The sequence below is a fragment of the Nicotiana tabacum genome, chromosome 23 (genome assembly GCF_000715075.1).
Source record: "Nicotiana tabacum cultivar K326 chromosome 23, ASM71507v2, whole genome shotgun sequence".
NCBI classification, from domain to species: Eukaryota; Viridiplantae; Streptophyta; class Magnoliopsida; order Solanales; family Solanaceae; genus Nicotiana; species Nicotiana tabacum.
In genome coordinates, this window is record NC_134102.1 from 71090771 (window position 1) to 71111534 (window position 20764).

Here is a 20764-nt window from a genome sequence, read left to right on the forward strand (position 1 = left end):
TTTTATGCCCACCCCTAATTACTGCTCCTTCGCCTTATTAATCAATTCAATAGGAAAAGAGGAACTAACATTGAATGGCATGAAGGAGGCGAGCAATTTAGGCTTTTATACAATCGATTCGAGGAACTTGATTAAAGTTGATTACTTGCTTCTATGATCCAATCTTGTACTTTAGATTAAAACCACTCTAGATTTTATAATAAACATAAAATTTACTATAAAATTCCTGATAACTGTTAAAAAATTTTGAAGTTTTGAATTTAAAAATTGAGTTTTGCAAAATTAGTTTTTATTTAGATTGAGTGTTGCAAACGATTGGAGAAATCCTAGAGTTTATATATTAATTTTTGAGTAATTTGCTAAAAATTCGAGCTGATTTTGGTTGAAATTTAAGATTCAAACTAGAAAAGGAAGATATAATAAATTATATAAGTATGTATTTTTTATGCTTGAGTGTACAAATAATATACTATAAAATATATACAACTAATATAATTGTATGTAAGTTATATATGTTTGATGGAATTTTGTATAACAAAAAATATATAAAGATCATATATAAGTTGTATATTTTGGCAAATTCTGTATAAAAAAAAGTTATACTATATTATAAATTATATATTTTGATTGAATTTGTATTTAATTTATAAAACAGCTTTAGCTACTTTTTGAAAACTCAAAAACCTAGCTAAGGTGGGTAACTGTGTCTCGACCAGAAAAAATCCAAAAAGTGAATTTTAAAGCCTCAGCCCTCACGTTGAAAATGTCCACGAGAGTCCGCCAGCGCTGACTACTGAACCTGAAATGGCAGAAGTCTTGAAAAATATCTTCTTCCCAAACACCATTTTCAACCTAAACCCAACACCTATATAATATTCCGATCACCGGAGGACATCTCCGGCTGCCGGAACCCTACTCAATTTCCCAATCTTCACACAGTAATTCCCAAAACTGCCCGTCTGCGCAACTTTTCATTTTCCCATGGATTTGGCAGAGAATCAGGAGGAGATAGAAGGGAAGAGAAAGGAGGAGATTCGTGAGCCCACACGGTTGCGCAGATTATTGGGGATTCTTTTCTTTTTCTTTGCCTTCTTTTCACTCTCATTTTCGCTGCTTTATTTAGCTGTTTTTCTAGGGAACCTATCCATTTCCAGTCCAATTTCTCTTCCCTCTCAATGCAAGATTGTCTCTAGCAGTAAGTTGAATTACCTTTATTGCTGAATTTTGTTGGTATGCTTTTCTTTTAGAGTGTCAATTCCTTTTTTCTTGCAGAATTTTGTTTGTGGGTTTTTCTTTTGGAGGCTCGTTGGTTCTAAGAAATTGTGGTTATCTGAAAAGAAAGTTAAAAGTTTTTAGCATCATAGGGATAAAAATTTCCCTTTTGAGCTTGATTTGAGGGGTTTGTTTTTTGAGTATGTGTGCTTACTTACAAACTGTGGATCCCTGAAAGACTTAACAAATATTGGAGCTCAAATGGTTGAGTAGTCCTTGTTGCTGTGTTAGCTTCCTGTGGCTTGGATTTCCCCCTTTTTTTTTCTTTCTTTCCTCTCTGTGTGTGTGTATGTTTTACTGTTTTTGGTTGCTAAGAAACTTTTGTTGAGAAGATTGATGGAAATTTATAGAGATAGGAGGAAATGTTTCTACATAATATTCATTGATGTGGAGAAAGCTTATCATTGAGTGTCACTTAGTGGGTGCTAGAGAAGAAAAAAATTTGTATCCAATGTAAAAATGCCATAAAGGATATGTAAAGGAGTAGTCATAAGTGTGAAAGCAGTGGAAGGAAATATAGAAGAACTTTTCATAACTGTGGTTTACACCTAAGTTTTGCCTAAAAATGCCTTAGTTATGGATGAGCTAATCAATAATATACAAGATGGATTCCATGGTGCATGATGGTTTTTGCAGATGATTTCGTCTTAATTGATGAAATTGGCAACATAATAAACTAGAATCTCGAATTATAAAGAAGCATTTTTGAGAGCAAGGGTTGTAAGATAAGTAGAAGTAGTCCCATAAAGAATGAAATTAAATTGAGATAGATAAGATTGAAGTGTTTATATGCAGGCAATTCAGATATCTTGGTTCAATCTTTTAGGAGATTGGCATGATAGATGGAGATGCAACACATAAATTTAAGTTATGATGGTCGAAATGGAGGATGTCACAAGAGTTCAATGCATTAAAAAGATACTACCAAAGTGAAAGGCTCCCTATGGAATGTTTTTGAGACTAGCAAAGTTATATGGAAGTGAATGTCAGACCTTTAAGACCCAAAATATCCTCAAGACTAGCATTGTGAAAGTATGGATATTAACATGGATGAATACAAGAGTAAACAAGATTAGAAATTATTACTCTAGCAGATGGTACAAGTTGCACATACAAAGTATAGAATGAGATAAGGTCCCTGACATAGTTTTTTCATGTCTTATGTAAAATCTACTAATGCTTGGGCATAGGTGCAACACTATGAAGATTGAATGTGTTAAAAATAGATGGGATACATTGATATCCGAATGAAGGAAAGTTGTTTCAAAATAGATACAATTTTTTAAACTTATGTGGATTTAGCAATTAGCAGAGCACAATGAAAAAGGATCCATATAAATGACACCGACGATTCGAGATTACACTGGTAAGGTTTTTTGTTGTTGATAGACGTTCATTAGGTTGATGTTTGCTAGTGTTTGCCATTTTTTTTTTGTCTGGTTAGAATTTAGAAATCTTTATAAGTGTAGGAATATGTGAGATTCAAGAATCCATAGTTTTAAAGAACCCCTAGTCAGTCAGTCTAAAAGACGAATTATTGAGTATTCGAATGAATGGTGTCCAAATAGAATGTAATGGATAAAGAGGACTCGAATAGCTGACCTTAACTTCTAAATGCGGCATACACTTGTGTTGTTGTTTGATTGCTAGGAAATTGTGGGTATCTAAAAACTTTGTCGAAAATATGGTTTAAATAGTTTGCTGACTCTTAAAGATGACGACAACTTGGAGAGAAAGGAAAATATGAGTTTTTGAAGGAAAACAAGCAGTACACTGAAGATAAGATCTGACAGCATATTTTGAATTTTTTTTTGGTGTAAACTAGAATTTGTATATGAAGAGGAGTCCTAATATTCTTATTTTCCTTGGATAAGTGAAGAGGAGTCCCTATTACAGTTCATAGAATCACTAGATAGATAGTCGGGGTTTCTCTTTTTTCGTTTTGGGAAGTAATCTGGATGCACAATCTTTGTGTGACGCTACACTTCTATAATACAATTACCATTTAAAAAAAGACGACGACAACTTTGGTGTAACACTACTAATACTTTGATTTAATGTTTTGTTCGGGTCAACCTTGCTGTGGTTAGCATCATATGGCTCAAAAACTTTCCTGGAACCAAACGAGTCAAATTATTAACTTGAGTTTGTATGTTCTTGATTCTGAGTAAAATTAGTTATTGGGAAATGCTAAAGGAAATTGGAAGTTATACTAGTACCATTTACTTGCGAAAAGGAAAGGTAGTAGTACCATTCCTTATGTATTTTTTGATTAATGTCTTTTAGGCCATTCTAAGAGTAGCATATTCTTTCAAAGTGATATGGTTGAGACTTTAGAGCAAAGTTTGTAGGAAAATTTATCCAGAGTCTTCTCTATCTTCTGCTGCTATGACAAGTTTCTGTCTCCCATTGCTAGTAATGTACATTGCTTTTTTTTCTTTTTCTTATGGGTTCTGAATATGTACAAAGTTTGATTTCATGTTTGTGTATTAATCATGGGTTCAAGAGGGAAAAGCATTTGGATACAAGGTACTTCGAGTATCTTAGTTCAACAATTGGCTGACACTTAATGGTTGGACTGGTGATTTCTAGCCTTCTAACTGGTGGAGGTTATGCAATATGTATGATGTGGTGTCATGAGACTGTGAAGTGGCTACCATGGTTTCTGTTGCATATGGCATTCGGACTGTTTCTTCTCAGGGAAAGAACACACGCCATTTATTAAAACTATAAGGAAGTATGATACGGGTCAGCATGTCTTTATTGGTCATTAGCTTTAACTTTAGTTATAATGGAGGAGTTTAACTTTGGTGCACTGACGGTGTAAACATTATTTGCAATCTTATAAGGTAATAGTAAATCTCTACAATAAACATTAATTAGTAGCCTGATAAAATTGTAACTAACCTGCTAAGCTACAGATGGTAAAAAAAAAAAAAAAAATTTACACTGTTAGTGCATATAACTTAAATCCAGAAAAGAATTAAATGAAACCTGCTTCAAATATGAGCATCTCATTATACAAGTTCCTTATAGAGGCTAGCACTTTTGTGACACCTCTCTCTCTCCATATAGAATTAACATACAGATAGATAGACTATACGAGTCCCATGGATGGCTAGCAATCCCATCCATAATCACCTCTAAGTAGGGATTATATCCTTCTTATTTTGACCAACATACCAAATGACCCCTATTGCATGTTGCAGCCGCAGCCTGGAAGCTTTTCCATAGGGTTTCCATGTAAGAGATGAATTTCCTCCTATTCTAACAACTTACTTCGACAAAACTAAAGGATTAATTTTCTCCATTGATGCCTAATTTGATTAAAGCATATTTAGCAGTAAATACACTAATGCATTCTTTTCTTGACGAAATACCCAAATGCATTAATTTTTATACTTCTTGCAACTATTTCTGTTAAATTGCTACAACTTTGTTACAAGGAAGAATGACAAAATGCCATATCCTTGTTGGCCAAAGGACAATGGTTTAAATCTCGGTTCTTTATCACCAATCAAAAAAATCTCAGTTCCTTATTGGGTACTGATTAACTGTCTTTCACCAAATTTTGATGTGATTCAGGTAATTCTCAGTTTAAGTTTCAATCGAAAGCAATTATTTTTTGTTCTTTGCAGGTGTGGATCTTAGGTCATCTAAAGTCTGTGAACTGGGTTTATTGAATTATAAAGCAAAGCATGTTCTTTACCCTTCTGAAAGAAAGAAGTTTCGATGTCGTTATGATTACTATTGGGCTTCTGTATTTAAGGTAACTACCACTATTTGTTGTTCCTTGAGATATTATTTTCCAGTTATAGTTCTTTTGGTGTACATGTTGATAAATTCTTAGTATCTGATTATCCATTAATGCGGTTAAATTTCTTGAAATGGAACATTGTATACTTGTTGAATGAGTTGCATCTCCATGATAATTTTGTAATAAAATTCTGCTTTGACAAAAAAAGAGAAACTTCGTGTACGATTAACATGATATTATATATCTATTTCTTTTGGAAGGCTAATAATAAGTGGCTCTGTAACTTTTAGCTTTTAATAGAATTGGATTGTGTTTTTGTTACATGTAAGATTCTAATTTCACCCAATGTACCCCAACTTTCACTTTCTTTATATAAGTGGTGATGTTATTAGATTTCTTGACAATTATAATTTTCTTCCTTTTTCTGGATAAGTATTTATCCATTTCTTCCCTTCTCTGTGCCGTTCTCTCTCTTTTATTGGCATTCCATTAGTCAGCAGGACTTGATGCATTTGAAGCTAAAATTACCTGACAAAAATGAGTTGGAAAATTTTCAGCTGGGAGCTATCCATGAATCTCTTGGTTCTGACCTTTGTATGATTCCTTGCCATGAGATGAAGGCATTTGTTACAAAGCCTTTCTAATTCATTCTTACATGTTAATTTTGGAGAATGAACCAAATATGGATTACTTGTCGAAGTTGCTGCATCTTGTTATTTATTTATTTCACTTTTGTGGACCGTTTTGTTTTGTTCTAATTTTGGTATTCTTCTTCTTTTCTCCCCCCCCCCCCCCCCCCCCCCTGGCAAGGAGCGATAGATACTTCCCTAGATATTGACTGTCCAGAATTGCTTGCTTATGCATTTCTGAAGAACAAAATACATTTTTACATGTTTATCCTGGAGAATGACTTATACAACAACAATAACAACTATGCCTCAATCGCAAACAAGTTGGGTCGGCTATATGAATCCGCTCATGTTAATTTCATGCCAATGGAGAATGACTTATCAAAAAAAAAAAGTTTATACTGAACCGAATATGGACTACTTTTGAAAGTTGCTGCATCTTGTCATTTTTATTCACTTTTCTTGAATATTTCGTTTGTTTTAGTTTTGGGTTTCTTTGGTGTGTTTGTTGTGGGGGGGGGGGGTCAAATTGATTGTGCAGAAACGGCTCAATTGCTTGCTTATGCATTTCTGAATAACAGGTTGAATACATGGATCATTCAGGTCAGGCACGACTTGCATTAGCAGAGGCACCTAATGAGGCCCTTCCATCTGATTGTAGACCAAACTTCTCTGCTGCATGGTTGACAAAGGATAAATTCAAGGTAGATACTGGACATAGATGCTCACTATTTGAGTAATAAGAGAAACAGACTTCTTAACATGAAATTTATCCCACTTAACCGTGATAACTTTTTTCTTATGCCTATTTACTCTGGGAGTGGTGGTCCTTACTCCTAAAGTTGATGACATGATTCCTTTCTCTATTAAATTTATATCTGGGGTGTTCCCTTCTGCAAGTGTATTCAACTCTGGCGGAATGATAACCTTAATTTTCACTTGTTACCTTTTAAATGAATTAAGTGTTGCATCCATGCATGCCCCCTATTTTCAGTTCTGAATATAGACCTGTCAAACAACTGGTTTTATAATATGTAAAGCAATGAATTCTAAAATTAGTGGCAGGAACTAGGAATTTTGAGCAGGGGTATTTATTTGAAAAGGAAAGCCATTAGTCAGCATGAACAATTTTTGTCTTTATTTCGATTTATATGTTTGTGCCAATTATTACATCAAAGAGTTTCTACTCAGTGATCTTAGATTGTTAGGAGGTTTTGTGTTCAGTTTGTTTATATATGCTTTCTTCTCACTGGGTAGATATCCGATGCATTATGTGAAGCATACAGTCCAATTAATGATCATTAGAAGAAGAATCACTTTGCTCCCGCTCGTTTTCCTTCAAAGCTTAGTATCTTCATGCTGTCATGCACTTCTTTTTTCAGGTAAACAAGACTTATGAGTGTTGGTACACATTGGGAATATCTAAAGTGCACATATATGAAGATGGCTTTTTTGATTGCCAAGCAAAAGATCCATCAACTATTGAGATGTTTATTCGCTATTTAATCTTGTGAGTATTATTACTTGAGCAAAATGTTCTTGTTCCTTCTTCTTTAATGTGTTCATGACGTGATTAAAATATTCACCCAAATGCTAATATAATCAAGTAATAGTTCTCAAAATTTCTGGAGTTTTGTCTGTTGCCTCCTGGATCTTCTTTCTTGATGTGGAATCTTCTTATTGTTATAATATAACTTGACATCGTTTGCTAATCTGCTTTTACGTTGTTCGCGCCACCCATACTGCTCCTTTTGAGGATCAAAACCTAATAATATCAAGCTAATTGGTTGAGTCTCTCCGATCTGCCCATCTTTCTAATGTAAATTGTGAGGTTTCCCGCTTGGTCTGCTAATAAGTGGTAAATATAATGCATATCCTGCTTCCCAGATATGATGTTATCTTCATAATTGCTTTCTGTCATTACTTATGCTGCATCGTTAGGTACTGGATACTCCCTCCTACTGCGCTCTAGTCTCTCCGGTCAGTAAAAGAAGTTTGGAAAATGTCAGCATGTGCCATTTCCTGAATCTTAGTCATGCTTCCTAACATTGTATACCTTTGTGTTTATTATACACAGTTCTTTTGGTATATAGGACTGGACATGATAGGATTTCCAATGTTAATGCCATTCAATCCTGTTCAATGTTTGTGTGTAACGTCTTCAAGATTTTTTAATATGGTCGGCTTATTGAACTATTTTCAATGCAAAAATTAGGAAAAAATAGTTTCAATCATTGAACTTATCAAGCAAAGTCATACGAACATTCAACATTCATCAAATTTGCCTAATTTGAAATTATACTGCGGTAACAAGATTAAAAAAGGAACTGGAATATGAACTTTAACAGGGGAAAAAAGGAAGGGAATGAGCAGAGGGACAAGGAGAGATCTGGATTGTAGATCAACAGAAAGGGAAATGGTCAACGAACCAATTGAACCATAAGTAGGTGGTGATCACGTGGTTTTGCAGCTCAATTGGAGGTGGAGAAAGGGAAAAAGATGAAATTGTAGCGCAACAAGAAGGAAAAGGGAACAGTGGGATCACAGTGAGAAGGGCATCGGGTTTGTCTGAGAAAAATGGACTTTGATCCGTCTACCAAACGGCCCTTTACGGAATCTCATCCATCATCAAGCACCTCCCCAAGCACCAAGTTATAAAATAGTCTTGCTTGCTACTTCAATTCTGTTGCCTTATTATTTATGCACTGTTCTTTTATTATCCGTTGTTTCAGCTTTGAAACTTGGGGATAATGGGCCCGTCCTTCTAACTTCTCTACTTAGATACTGAACTTGCTGCAATAGCTCGGTGTCGAACTCTTTGCATTTCCTGGATGAAATGGTTTCCTCGAACTCCTTTTTGAGATTAAACTTACCTTAGTTTGGGATTGAGGCACGGAACTGGTTTAGAGGTGACATTCTCTACACTGGTAATTTGAACTGAACATGAATAAGCTCAAAGTATGGAGTTAGCTTAGAAACAGTAACTCTGCATCTGACTTACCTGAAACTGGAATTTGATATATTAGCTTAGAAATTGGTCTCTGTTAGCTTGCTAAAGCTAACTATGCATCTGACATTACTTTAAATTGGTCAGGACTGAAATATTAGCTTATATATTCTAGTAGCCAGCCAAGAATAAATACGATTCCTTGAGTCCTGGTTGTCAGTTTGCTAGGAGTTACGGTTTCCATGTTTCTTTCTACACCCTATAGGTTTGTGAAAAATTAAGATCAAACAGTATGAAGGTCATACTCACTAGCATTAATAGTTTTGATTTTCTATTGCTAGCCTTATTCATTTGTCTTAATTGGATATTATTGTGGCAGGTTCATGAGGATATTAAAGTCTTGGTATGTTAGCGGGACTTCAGCCTGGCACTGGAGATGGGAAGCTGTAGCTGGAGTTATTGCTGGTTTCTGTACTTCCATGATATCAATAGTTTTTTTCACACTCTTACAAAGGTTGATTTCTCGCATCTATCAACTTTCTGTGACAAGAAGGCTTACTCTGTCTCTCAATAAAGTCCGGTTAAAGAGAGTTTGTTTCCTGCTAGCTTATGTGTCATTTACTAGTTGGTTGGCCGTTCAATATTTCAGAAGGATCGGCCTCCCTGAAATTGCAGTTCACTATATGTAGCACTCATTTTTGTAGAAGTGCAGGAGCAGGTCGATCGGCAGTTCAAAATGTAATATCCTTGTACCAGTAGACACAATTTTCACATAGTGTTCCTATCATATTGTTGTATTGTAATTCCTTGTGTACAGAACAAACTGCAGGAATAAATACTTGTAAAAAGTTATCCCCGAGCAATATATAGTGCACGCTTGAATGAAGCCAATACTGTAGTTCTCAGGTGACCCTATTCATCCTTGCCATTCGAGATTTTGCTCTTCAGAACCGATAAAACCTGAATCTGGTTGGTTACGGTGGGATCAGGTTAACTAGGAAGCTTGTAGCTTAGCTACCCACCTTGATGCCTTTTACTAGGAAGTATCAGCATATTCTTTTTTTTAATGACCGAGAAATCCATGCAGACCAATTGATTTATGGTTCGGAACTAGGTGGATAATGGGCCCGGTTCTCTACTCAAACACTAAGCTTTTGTTTGTGGGTTTGTGGCAGGATGACACGCGTCTTAACTCACATCACGTGTTGGGCTCTTACTAGTAGACCAAAGCCCTGGAGCATAAGTATAAGCATATTGTCAGTTGTGATACTTGTTAAAGTAATAGTTATGGCTGTACTGAATCGTTTTTTCTGTGCTAGAGCTTTGCATCTTTTGCTTCACCAAGTTTGCTGTTCATTGAATTCTACAGGCCCCTAGATTTTCTTTGGCTTTTTATTGATTCTGCCTGGTTTAGATGCTCAAACAAGATAGAACAGTAACTTTAATTCTGTTATTCAAGTGATTGCACTAGCCATATTCTGGTTGCTATTTGGTTTGTTCTTCCACAGCGTTGCTGCAATTCCTGAAGAACATTCCCTTTCACGAAAGATAGAGGAGCGACTCCGGAGAGAGACATCTAACAACTTCCCTTCTGGGCTAGGAGTGAAATGCCCTCGATCGACTCGGGGCTAAAAGCCCTAATGAAGAAAAAGAATTGTCCTAAGATTGCCTACTTAATCCGGTACTTTCTTCTTCCCCAAAAACAGGCGTACTAATACTAATGCAGAGACGCTAATGTATTTATTTAATTTACTAATACTATAGAGTTAGACAACATCATCAATTAGGAGGAAAGAAGGATAATTAGTGATTTTATTGTTAAAAGAAAGAAAAAACATGAAATACTGATAGAAAATTCAATTTTCAAAAGATACAGTAGCAGAAAAGAAGGAAATAAAGAAAACATTTTAAAGCTCCACAATAGATAGGCGTCCTACAATGTACTCACAAAATGTTCAAGTTCATCGCAATCTAGATTTCTGTCACTTTAAATGTTCTTACCACTTGATATTTGGAATACAAACTAAAAACATGAAATAATATTCAGTTGAATAACGGTCTCCAGCAACCCGATAGAACTTCCTTAGAAAGCACATTTGGAATTGGAGCTGTTAAAAAACAACACTCGTAACCTTGGCAGTAGAGGTGGAAGAATCTAATCTAAAACTTTCCAGATTCTGAAATGATCCTCTCAATTTCTCCAAGAAGGCGCTCTTTTTCTTTGACCAAGTCCTCGTTCTGCTTCTGCAGCTCTTCAATTTGCGTAGTCTGTTCAGAATCCTTTCTGTCATTAGAAAACTCTGATTATCAAAGATTGCTTTCATTGCATAGTACTAATAATGCTAAGATGATGTAAAAATCCAACAAAACTACATCTTTGATTAGACAACAGCAAAAAAATGCATTCAAGCAGGATCTCATTGTACTTCATTTCTAGGTACACTACTGAGCTCATTTCCTGTTTGCTTCTTTTTTGCCACATACTTATGGAGTCGGGGATTTTATTAAACCACCTAAGATAACAAGCCTGAGACATGGGCTTTGAGTTGAGAAACTTCTGCATATTTACAGAAGAAAATTGTTTCCAATTGGTAAAACCAGTGGAGTGGTTATACCAGTCAACCTTTCATGGTTCAAATCTGATGCATGATAAACCTCATGACATGCTCAATTGTTACCTGGTTTCCACAACAAATGGAAAGTATGCAAAAAGTTAATACTAAAACTAGGATGATCGCTTTTCGCTCCCTTCCAACTTCAAAAACTTGGTTTTGAAATCATACAGTGTAACTAACTGACTTATCAATGGAGAAAGCATTAGTTTCCTATTCCAGGTCTATAGTATCGAGTGATCCTTGCATGTTTGCAAAATCACAGCAATCTCGAAATTGTTTCACGTAATTGATAGCTTATATTAAACATGCTTGGAAACATGGATAGATATTATCAGTAAGTGAAATTTGTTTCTTCCACAAAACAGAAGTTGAACCACAAAATTTTGCAGCTTTATGTTTGAACGTACCTATTCATAAACGCCAAATTAAGTTTAAGTGAACGGACTTCCTTCTCCAGATTCTCACAGCGCTTCAAAAGGGATTGCATATCTGAAGGAATTGCTGGTGTTAAATTTCTCTCTTTGGCTTCTGCCATTCTGCATCAACATCGAGACCAATATGAGGGTAGCAAGTAGTTTTCAAGCATATGAATAGACCATCAAGTTATAGCATCAGAATAATGTGCATAACCTTTGCAACGAAAAGCATGCATGCATGTGTTGTTTTCCATTTAGATTATAAGCAATAATATCACCTAGTCGAGGCCTTACAGAACATCAATGAACTCCTATACTTTTCAAAAACTTATTTTGATTTCTGCTATCAAATCATTACACAGGAAAATAAAGGGTGGAAGCCACATGCGTAGGCAGAACACAATTAGTGTCTACATCCAATAGTTTTACCAACCAATAGAAAGACTAATGATCACTAAAATGATATGTAGTAAAATAAGATTCACACAAGTTCTGAGAATAGTTCTACATACTTCCGAGACCGCTCCACCCTTCGCTTCTTTGTAGGATCTCCATTTTCCGCTGCATTGGTTGATGCTGGTTAGAAGCGAACGGCATGAAAAGCAATTAAGTAACAGCATGCATTTCATGTAATATAACATCTGTGTACGATTAAGCCATAATTTTTTTATCTAATAGAATTGCAGAGAAAACTTTGGAGCATAAACCTCAACATAAAAAGAGCAGCCCGGTGCACAAGGCATTCCGCGTTCACGCAAGGGGTTTGAAAATAGATTACTAGCACTGTTGGGCTACTCAAGATATTAACAAGAATCTGAGTTGACACTGCACCTCAATTTTTCCATTAAATAAGACAGTTTCTGTCTCGTGGTAAGCATGGACCTTTCCCAGAGCAAGAAAGAACCATTAGAGGAATACCTTCTGAAGATGAACAGAACTCTCATGAGAAAGTGCCTTTGGTGCCTAAAACTCTTTATCATATGCCCATAAGTGGGCCAACCATTACAAGTGTTGCAAATCACATTTTACTTGTAAGCTCTCTTAAAGCCTTTTAGCACCAAGAAGTATTTTAAAAAATTATTCTTACTGTATTTTTCCAGTTTCACTCCTTTGATTGCATGATTCCTTTAATATGAGCCAATTTTGGCAGTATTGCAGTGCCGACCTGTTAAATATATTCTGTAAGTTCTTCGGATATGCTCCTTGCTTTGTTGCTTTCACCTAACAAGTGATCTAACCTAAACTACTTTGTAATTTCAGGATAGGAATACTTAATACGAACCTGACAGGGGGATAGGGAGAGAGAGAGTCAGCAAGAATGCAATAGGAAGCAATCGGCATGCCACCATGTTGTTTGAAGAAACATGATCAGCATTGTTACATTTATAATTTAAATAGATATGAAAGTGAAAATGCAAAGATGTGATATTTATCCACTGTAGTTAAATGCCTCAGTTACCTGACTGAACCGATGTCAAAGATCCATTTCGAACTAAACCTTCTTTCTGCGGTGTCTGAACAAATTGGAGAAATTATCATCAGCTAACCATCAAACTATTCTAAGTTGAATATTGGGTAATATTGTTTCCAATCCCAAGGACATAGGAGGTAGAGAATACCTTCTGGTTGTCCTTCACGTTATCATATATTCGTTCTCTAAGATCTGCACTTGAACAGTAAATGAATATGTTAACAAACCTATGCTCAAAAAGTTTGGAGAAACAACCATCTAAATAAGTGCACTATGCAAAATCCAGAGTTTCAGATGTATCATTTCTTAGTTTGAAAAAATAAGTATCATCTCTCAGTTTGAAGACATCCTTGCTTGCATGAATTCGCTAAGACGCGCACCATACAAATAGAGAACAGCACAGATAATTCAATACAGACAGCTGATGTACGTCATATTCACCTCTGGCAGTTGAACCATTTTCTAAGCTCCTTGCATATCCAACTTGATTTCTAGAGCCTTCGTACACATTTAAAGCATGACTTGCATTGCTTAGACCATCACATGCATCAAAACCGGTTGAAATTATTGGCGCAGCAACAGAGGATTCACTTTGGGAAGGTTCCTGTGACACCACGCACATCTGGATTGGGTTTGACTTTGAGGGAGCCATAATACCTTCTAAGACGACATCTAACGACCCCTGAACCATTTGTAGAATCCCTGTATCTCTGACTTGAACAATGGATGCATCCTGATACGTCCCTTGATTTTCAGAAATATGATTCCCTGGATGTTGATTCATGCCAAAGTTGTCTTGATTACCATAACACCCTAGCATATTCTCCTCAATGGCTTCCCTAGCAGTGTGAAAGTTTGTTAATTTCTTCCGCTCTAAAGTACCCTTTAGCATGCTTACGACAGATGAAATATTATCTGCACCATCCACTTGCTGAGTTTCAAAAGTAGATGAGGATGAATTTGATGGAGATATAAAAGTATCGGGTTGACTGGTAAGTTCACACATTGACATGTCAGTGAACACGGTGGGATCACAAACTTCTTTAAAGTTAACAGCATTTCCAGGTATATTATGCAGGGATTCACGAGCTAGAGAAGACTGCGAGTTTTGCATGGCTGCATACCTCCTCCTACAGAAATTTCATGCAACAACCAGGTATATTATCGCAAGAAATGATCAGCATCCAGCAATAACAATATGGAATACATTGATGGGGAAAAAGAGTCTCCAATAGTTTTTTAGTGATTTCTTGTACTTTGAAGTCTTCGTTTCAAATTAGATATAAACTCTAGGGAAATATTACTTTAATTAGGCTGGCCTCCAAAATAATAGCCGGCAAATGTATATGGTTTGTATATGTTGGCTAGCGCCTGTACTTAATTTCCCAAAAATCAAGAAAGCCCTAAACTCAATCTACATAGGAAAATATAAAATTCTTGAGGGCCTAATTCCAAGGATATATAGTGCTCCTTAGAGAAGAGCAAGCAAGGACATTATCTTCCAACCGCCATAAAGGATGCAATATGAAGGATACCTTAACTCAGACGAGCGACTTCTCGTCATGGGCTGAGAACTATGAAACCAAGTCTGCAAGAAAGCTCTGTATGAGGATCATAAGAGAAATTCTGTAAATTGATATCTGCAATTATTGAACAAACCTTGGCTAAAAAGAGATTACTAGCTTGCATTTCCGTATCTGTGATATTCCTGAAGACAAATAAAGCCAAAATTGGTTATTACCCCCAAAAAATTTCAGAATCACTAATAACATGAGAAAATTGCATGAAATATCTAGATTGGTTGAGCAATAACCTCAAGCCAGATAACCCACAAATAATGGGAAGTTGAAAACCAAATGAGTAAGCCTAAGGCAGCAATAAAAAAAATTGCAATAGCCCCAGAAAATGGACTTCTTTTTCTATTTTGGATTTTAATTTGGCATTTACTAACACAGATCTTAATTAAATCATACAGCCCTACAGGAGGAAAAGGTAGATCACCTGCTTGAATGTTGGTTAAGGCTGCTAGATGATTCATTGGCACTAGATGCATTATGTGGCTGCAGAGAGTCAGTCACTTTTCTTTTCTGAATTCCCGCATACTGCTGATTTGATAGACCAGCAAGTTCACCTGAGATCCTGCATTTTAAAACTAAAGAATGTAACCACTTCTGAAATCATCAAAATTTGTTCAAGCTACAGACATTTAGAATAGTCATAAAAGCTGAAAAAATAATATAACTTTTCAATGGCATAAGTTATCATATCCACTTCCACGTCGAATTGGACTTGCAAGTTAGAGTGATAAGTGAAAAATAAATCATAGCTATAGTGAGAATTCAACTTCCTCTACATAACAGGAGGAGATGATCTGAACCTACTAATCATAAATAACTATATTACACTCAAAAAGATGAAGAGACAGAAATAATAATGTAAAAATACATAATTGGCATCCTGTACATTGCATTACAAGGTTATGCTACTAATTGGCACCTGTAATGAATCATTCCAAACAAACTAACCTTCGTGATCCTTGTCGAGCTCGGTGAGCCATCGTTGTAGAATCACTGCCATTATTCTAAGAAGCAAACGGTAGTGAATCAGCCGATTTACAAAAGAGCAAGCAGGCAAATGTAAATACATGTCTTTGACCTCTAAATCAGGACATGTAAGGACTAGTCCCTAACTCTTTTAACTATATATAGTGTTTAACCAACAATAGTAGAGCAAGAAAAGTAGAGATACAATGACAGTTATGCATCGCCTACTGGTTGCCTCTTCCTTGGCAATATGAATCCATGAAAGAGAAGCCAGGAATACATGCCTCTACTTCAAAACTCTCTAAGTTATCTCTTTCGTTCAATGACTGCTTAAAATTATGAGGAATGTGATATAATGTAGGAGAAGCATTTAGTATGATTGAAGAATGCATATCCATCAATTGTGAGATGCCAGTAGCTTTCTCATTTGATCAACACATCAAATGGGACACTTTTAACAACTCGTCTATAAATTCACAAGGATCGATATAGAGAGAGCAAAAGTGAAGTTTATGACATAACTGGATCTTTCTTTTTCTACTTTGGTTGTGAGTCCGTCTGAAGAAATAAGGATACACATAGTTCAAGAGATGATTGATAGCAGTGGCGGACGCACGTCGTGGCAAGTCATCAAAAAATAATATTGTGTATATGTATAAATTAGGATTAAAGCTACGTAAATTTTGTATAAATATTTTATTTGAACCGCTTGAAAACTACTATTTTACGACTAAAGTTATGTACTTCTAAGATTGAACCCGCTTGTACAAAATCCTGGGTCCGCCACGGATTGATAACATGATGAGAAGAATGGAATTCATTTATATATATGCAAATTAATAGGTATTCTTAACAATATAGCAGATTTGAGAATGTAAGATGCAAAGTCTTAACATAATTGCTTGCCTCTGCAGTGGTGAGCCAGATTTTGAAGAGTTCCTCACTATCAGTGCGAAGGGAATGAGAGATGTTTCTAAAACCCAACATCTCCATTGTAGGCGCAGGCACTCCTACTGAGTTCTCCATCATATTTCTTATGAACAATTCTTCTTCGCTTGTATTTCTACACAAATCTGAATATCCTCTTCCCTCCATTTCCATTAATTCCTATCCTTTCTCTTCTCTCAATTTCTTTCTTGATACACAAGCAAACGAAAGAGAGAAACTCAGGTCTGCCGAAATGAAGATATAGTCTGAGTGAGTGTCTGAACCAGCTACTCTTTTGATGTACAAATTCACTCAGAGAAGCTCAAAATTTTAAATTCAAATCATGAAAATTCTAACCTATTTAACTCAACTCACATATCAGATTCATCACAAGGACAATTAATATTGTTTTCTTTTTTTTACTCAAGTAATAGATATAGATATATATGCTGCAGAATGATCAAATTTTTGTAGCAGTGGAAAGATGTTAGGACTAAAACATTTAACAACTTTAATTTGTAGCTAAAAAAGAAAGGAATTTGGTGTATAATAGAAACATCAAACGTCACATTTAAGCTCATCTCTTTCTTTCTGAGTCAGTAAAATTAATTGACAAACGTATAGTTGGCTTTATTAAAAAATTAATTTTGATGGAATTAACAAATATCCAATTTGATTAGATTCCAGTCCACCTTATACTTGTCTTCTTTCCCGTGTGAAAACAACAACTTTTTCCTAGGCTAATTTGTACCTGTCAATTAGTGAAACTAAAGTAAAAAATGAACAGAAAAGGAAGTATCTCAAGTAACCTTCATTCCTTCTTTTTTTTCTAGCTAGATAATCATTTAAGGACAAAATTGCCAGTTTTCAATAAAAAAAAATTGTAAATGATAACCAAAAAAAAAGTGAAGTCTATTCTGACATTAATGTTTCAACAACACAATACAATATAGTTTAAAACATTACATTATGAAACGATGAAAAAACAACAATCAAAACATACGTACTGTTAATTGTGTTTAATAATTAGGATGAAACTATATATATATATATATATGTGGTGACAATTAATGAGCCCTTGTTATGGACAAAGAATAAGTGTATAAAACATGTAGCACATTTTATAAACGACTAGTAGTAGAATTTAATCCTTTGATGATCAAGAATTCAATCATATGACAAGAACTAAATACTACTCCTATATATTAACTGTTCTGATATCAAATTCCTCTCAGTTTGCCCATTTTCAAGAAAAGGGTTTAAGAAGTTTGTTAAAGGTTTTTACAATGATTTTATTTTCAGGCCTGCATGCATAATTGCATATGCATGAAGAAGATACAAGGATACACATGGTCCAGAGGGATTGAGAGAAAAAAAATAGAGTTTTAACTTTTATATACTTACAATGTATAATTTCAACACTATTAGATCACCTAAAAAATAACAACAGATAATGATATACAAAAAATGAAGTCAATAAATACGACAAGTTATTTACTATAACAAGTTAATATACATTACTAGTGTAACTCTTTACCCCGTTGGTGCGTTTATGTTTAAGATGGGAAAATATAGTGTATGTGCCTAAATTTGCGACGAAATTAATTATGTGGGAAGACGGTCAAGAGACTGACTGTGTAAACAATACATTTTAATGGAAAAGGGAAAAGAGCAAAATATGAATAGATTAATGGGTTTCAGACTCAGTTATTAAAGGACGTAGGGAATGATGAAAGCCATGAAAATGACTTAATTATAATGGCCCCCTGCTGGCTGTTTCATTTCATAATAAGTTAATTAAGCCACACAGTGGCTTTACCCTTTTAACTTTTTCTCAACGCAAGAAAAGGAAGGAAATGAAATGGATGGACTCTCCTCTCCGGATTTGGCTCCTCTCCCTAGCTCCTTTCCTTTCCTTAATTAACCTAAATAGCCCTTCATTCAATTGATTAAATTAAAAATAACTGGTACATATATAATATATGAATAATAGTGTACTATATATACCACCTAAGAAAAATATAACAATGAATTCGATCAATGTCTACCTTATAAGCGCATGCAGAATCATAAAAAATAGAATATTTCGATCAGAGCAATGAATTGAGGTTGCAATTAGCATTATATCATCATTTTCAATGGACTAGCACCCCTCGTAATTGGTGAGAAGGCCCTCATTTTCCTTCCCAAGTGGTGTGATTAGTTCAAGCACATGCGTTTATCAAAATGAAAATGCACAAGTAGTAATCCTTCAAGAAAGATTATGAGTTATAATGATCCATATAACAAAGAGAGATTTGCACAAAAGTAAAAGCCGCACACTACATTGCACCTATGTAGCCATGTTTTTAAGTGTACACTCGCATGGACTTTTTTTATAATGATCCATATAATAAAGAGAGATTTTCATAAGGAATTTTTACATTCTTATACACTACTTCAATCTTTATTACCCTCTCTATTCAAATTTTAATATAATTACATATTATATACCCAATTATCAATTATGTACATTTTACGCATTTTACGCATTAAATCTGTGAGTCCCAATAATACTGGCGCATAGCCTCAATCATGATTTTTAATATGCATTTCAGCTTAATTTCTCTAACTCATAAAACACATGAAAAATGCCAAGATCATTTAACTACAAAATTCCACAGAAATAATTATGTCATAATTTCTATAGTGCACGCCCACACGCCCGTCACCTAGCATGTGCGTCACCTCCCAACAATTCACAAAATATATATATTCACGATTCATACCCTCAACTCCAAGATTAGAAGAGTTACTTACCTCGAACATGCCAAATCCAATATCGAGCAAGCTAAGCAATGCTCGAGAAATTCCATTCTGCGCTTATCAACTTCCAAACGGCTTGAATCTAGTAACAATTAATTTGATTCAGCCCACAAAATTATAGGAATTAATTCCATATCAAAATACTAATATTTTTCAAAAAATCCGAAATTACGCCCCAAAAATTACCCGTGGGGCCCACGTCTCGAAATCTGACGAAACTCACAAAATACGATAACCCATCCAATTACAAGTTCAACCATACTAATTTCACTCAAATCCGACTCCAAATCGGTATTCAAACTTGAAAATTTTATTTTGTGACATTATAGAAATTTCCTTCTATTTCTCTTGAAGATTCAATAATCTTACACAAAAAATGAAGATTAATTCATGGAATATAATCACAAGGGAGTTAAGAACACTTATCCCAAGTTGTGTGAAAAATTTTCTCTCCAAAATCGCCCAAACCGAGCTCCAAAATGTCCAGAATGAGAAAATATCTCGGAACCCTCGTTTTAAACACTACACAGGCATTTCCGCACCTGCGGTGCCTAGGCTCGCACCGGCACATCCGCATTTACGGAACAAATTGCGCGCTTGCGGACAATGCCAACCTTTTAGAACCTCGCATCTGCGGCGCCCTTCTCGCATCTGCGGGATCGCAGATGCGCATTCCCCTTCGCACCTGCGGTCGCCTCGCGCCAGCCCAAGTTCGCATTTGCGCCAACACCTTCGCACCTGAGGCCTCGCAGATGCGGCAAATTCCTCGCACCTACGAGAACTGCCCAGTTCCACACTTGGACGCTTCTGCGACTGATCTCGCGCACATGCGGCTTCACACCTACAATAAAAATCTTCGCATGTGCGATCACACTAGTAAGTAGCAGTTGCAGTATTTCCTTAAGTCCAAATTTGATCCGTTAACCATACGAAATTCACCCGAGGCCCCCGGAACCTCAACCAATTGTATCAACAAGTTCCATAACATAACACGGACCTACTCGAGGTCTCTAATCACACCTAACAATATCAAAACGACGAATTACTCCTCAATTCAAAATCAACGAACTTGAACTTTCAAATTCTACATCTTGTGCCGAAACACATCAAATCAATTCGGAATGACTTTAAATTTTACGCACAAGTCACATTTCATATTACGGACCTATTCCAATTTCCAGAATCGGATTTCGACCTCGATATCAAAAAGTCAAACCCCGGGCAAACTTCCCAAAAATTCAACTTTGGCAATTTAAGCCAAATTCCACTACGGACCTCCAAATAATTTTTCGGACACGCTCCTAAGTCCAAAATCACCATATGGAGCTATTGGAATCATCAAAATTTGAATCTGAGATCGTTTACACATAAGTTCGCATCTG

General features: G+C 35.6%; 2 protein-coding genes across 5 annotated transcripts; one reads left to right on the forward strand and one right to left on the reverse strand.

The window, feature by feature from the left end:
* Positions 1-697: 697 nt before the first annotated feature.
* Positions 698-9496, forward strand: LOC107765356 (uncharacterized). 2 transcript variants are annotated; one of them, XM_016583995.2, is made up of 5 exons: positions 698-1195; positions 4911-5041; positions 6240-6362; positions 7041-7168; positions 8007-9496. In XM_016583995.2, the coding sequence occupies exons 1-5, from the start codon at positions 982-984 to the stop codon at positions 8056-8058; spliced, it is 648 nt and encodes a 215-aa protein (XP_016439481.2). In that variant the 5' UTR covers positions 698-981; the 3' UTR covers positions 8059-9496. The 2 variants fall into 2 exon arrangements, with proteins under 2 accessions (XP_016439481.2, XP_016439480.2); XM_016583994.2 differs by having other exon boundaries at positions 8985-9496.
* Positions 9497-10433: 937 nt separating this feature from the next.
* LOC107765357 (protein CYCLOPS-like) lies at positions 10434-17149 on the reverse strand. 3 transcript variants are annotated; one of them, XM_016583996.2, is made up of 11 exons: positions 16557-17147; positions 15633-15688; positions 15109-15246; positions 14767-14815; positions 14643-14695; positions 13549-14237; positions 13256-13299; positions 13096-13150; positions 12149-12197; positions 11628-11756; positions 10434-10873 (listed from the first exon to the last, which is right to left on the reverse strand). In XM_016583996.2, the coding sequence occupies exons 1-11, from the start codon at positions 16749-16751 to the stop codon at positions 10717-10719; spliced, it is 1614 nt and encodes a 537-aa protein (XP_016439482.1). In that variant the 5' UTR covers positions 16752-17147; the 3' UTR covers positions 10434-10716. The 3 variants fall into 3 exon arrangements, 2 of the variants coding, with proteins under 2 accessions (XP_016439482.1, XP_016439483.1); XM_016583997.2 differs by having other exon boundaries at positions 10434-10889; positions 16557-17144; XR_001643417.2 differs by lacking the exon at positions 10434-10873 and adding an exon at positions 12724-12801 and having other exon boundaries at positions 11673-11756; positions 16557-17149.
* Between the last annotated feature and the right edge of the window lie 3615 nt (positions 17150-20764).

Bases quoted from the DNA above. Each gene is read 5' to 3' on its own strand.
- LOC107765356 (XM_016583994.2), top strand. From the start codon at position 982: ATGGATTTGGCAGAGAATCAGGAGGAGATAGAAGGGAAGAGAAAGGAG. The intron at 5,042-6,239 runs GTAACTACCACT...TCTGAATAACAG, and splicing joins ATTGGGCTTCTGTATTTAAG to GTTGAATACATGGATCATTC. The intron at 7,169-8,984 runs GTGAGTATTATT...TTATTGTGGCAG, and splicing joins TTTATTCGCTATTTAATCTT to GTTCATGAGGATATTAAAGT.
- LOC107765357 (XM_016583996.2), bottom strand. From the start codon at position 16,751: ATGGAAATGGAGGGAAGAGGATATTCAGATTTGTGTAGAAATACAAGC. The intron at 15,247-15,632 runs GTTAGTTTGTTT...TTTAAAATGCAG, and splicing joins GCTCGACAAGGATCACGAAG to GATCTCAGGTGAACTTGCTG. The intron at 13,151-13,255 runs GTATTCTCTACC...CAATTTGTTCAG, and splicing joins ACGTGAAGGACAACCAGAAG to ACACCGCAGAAAGAAGGTTT.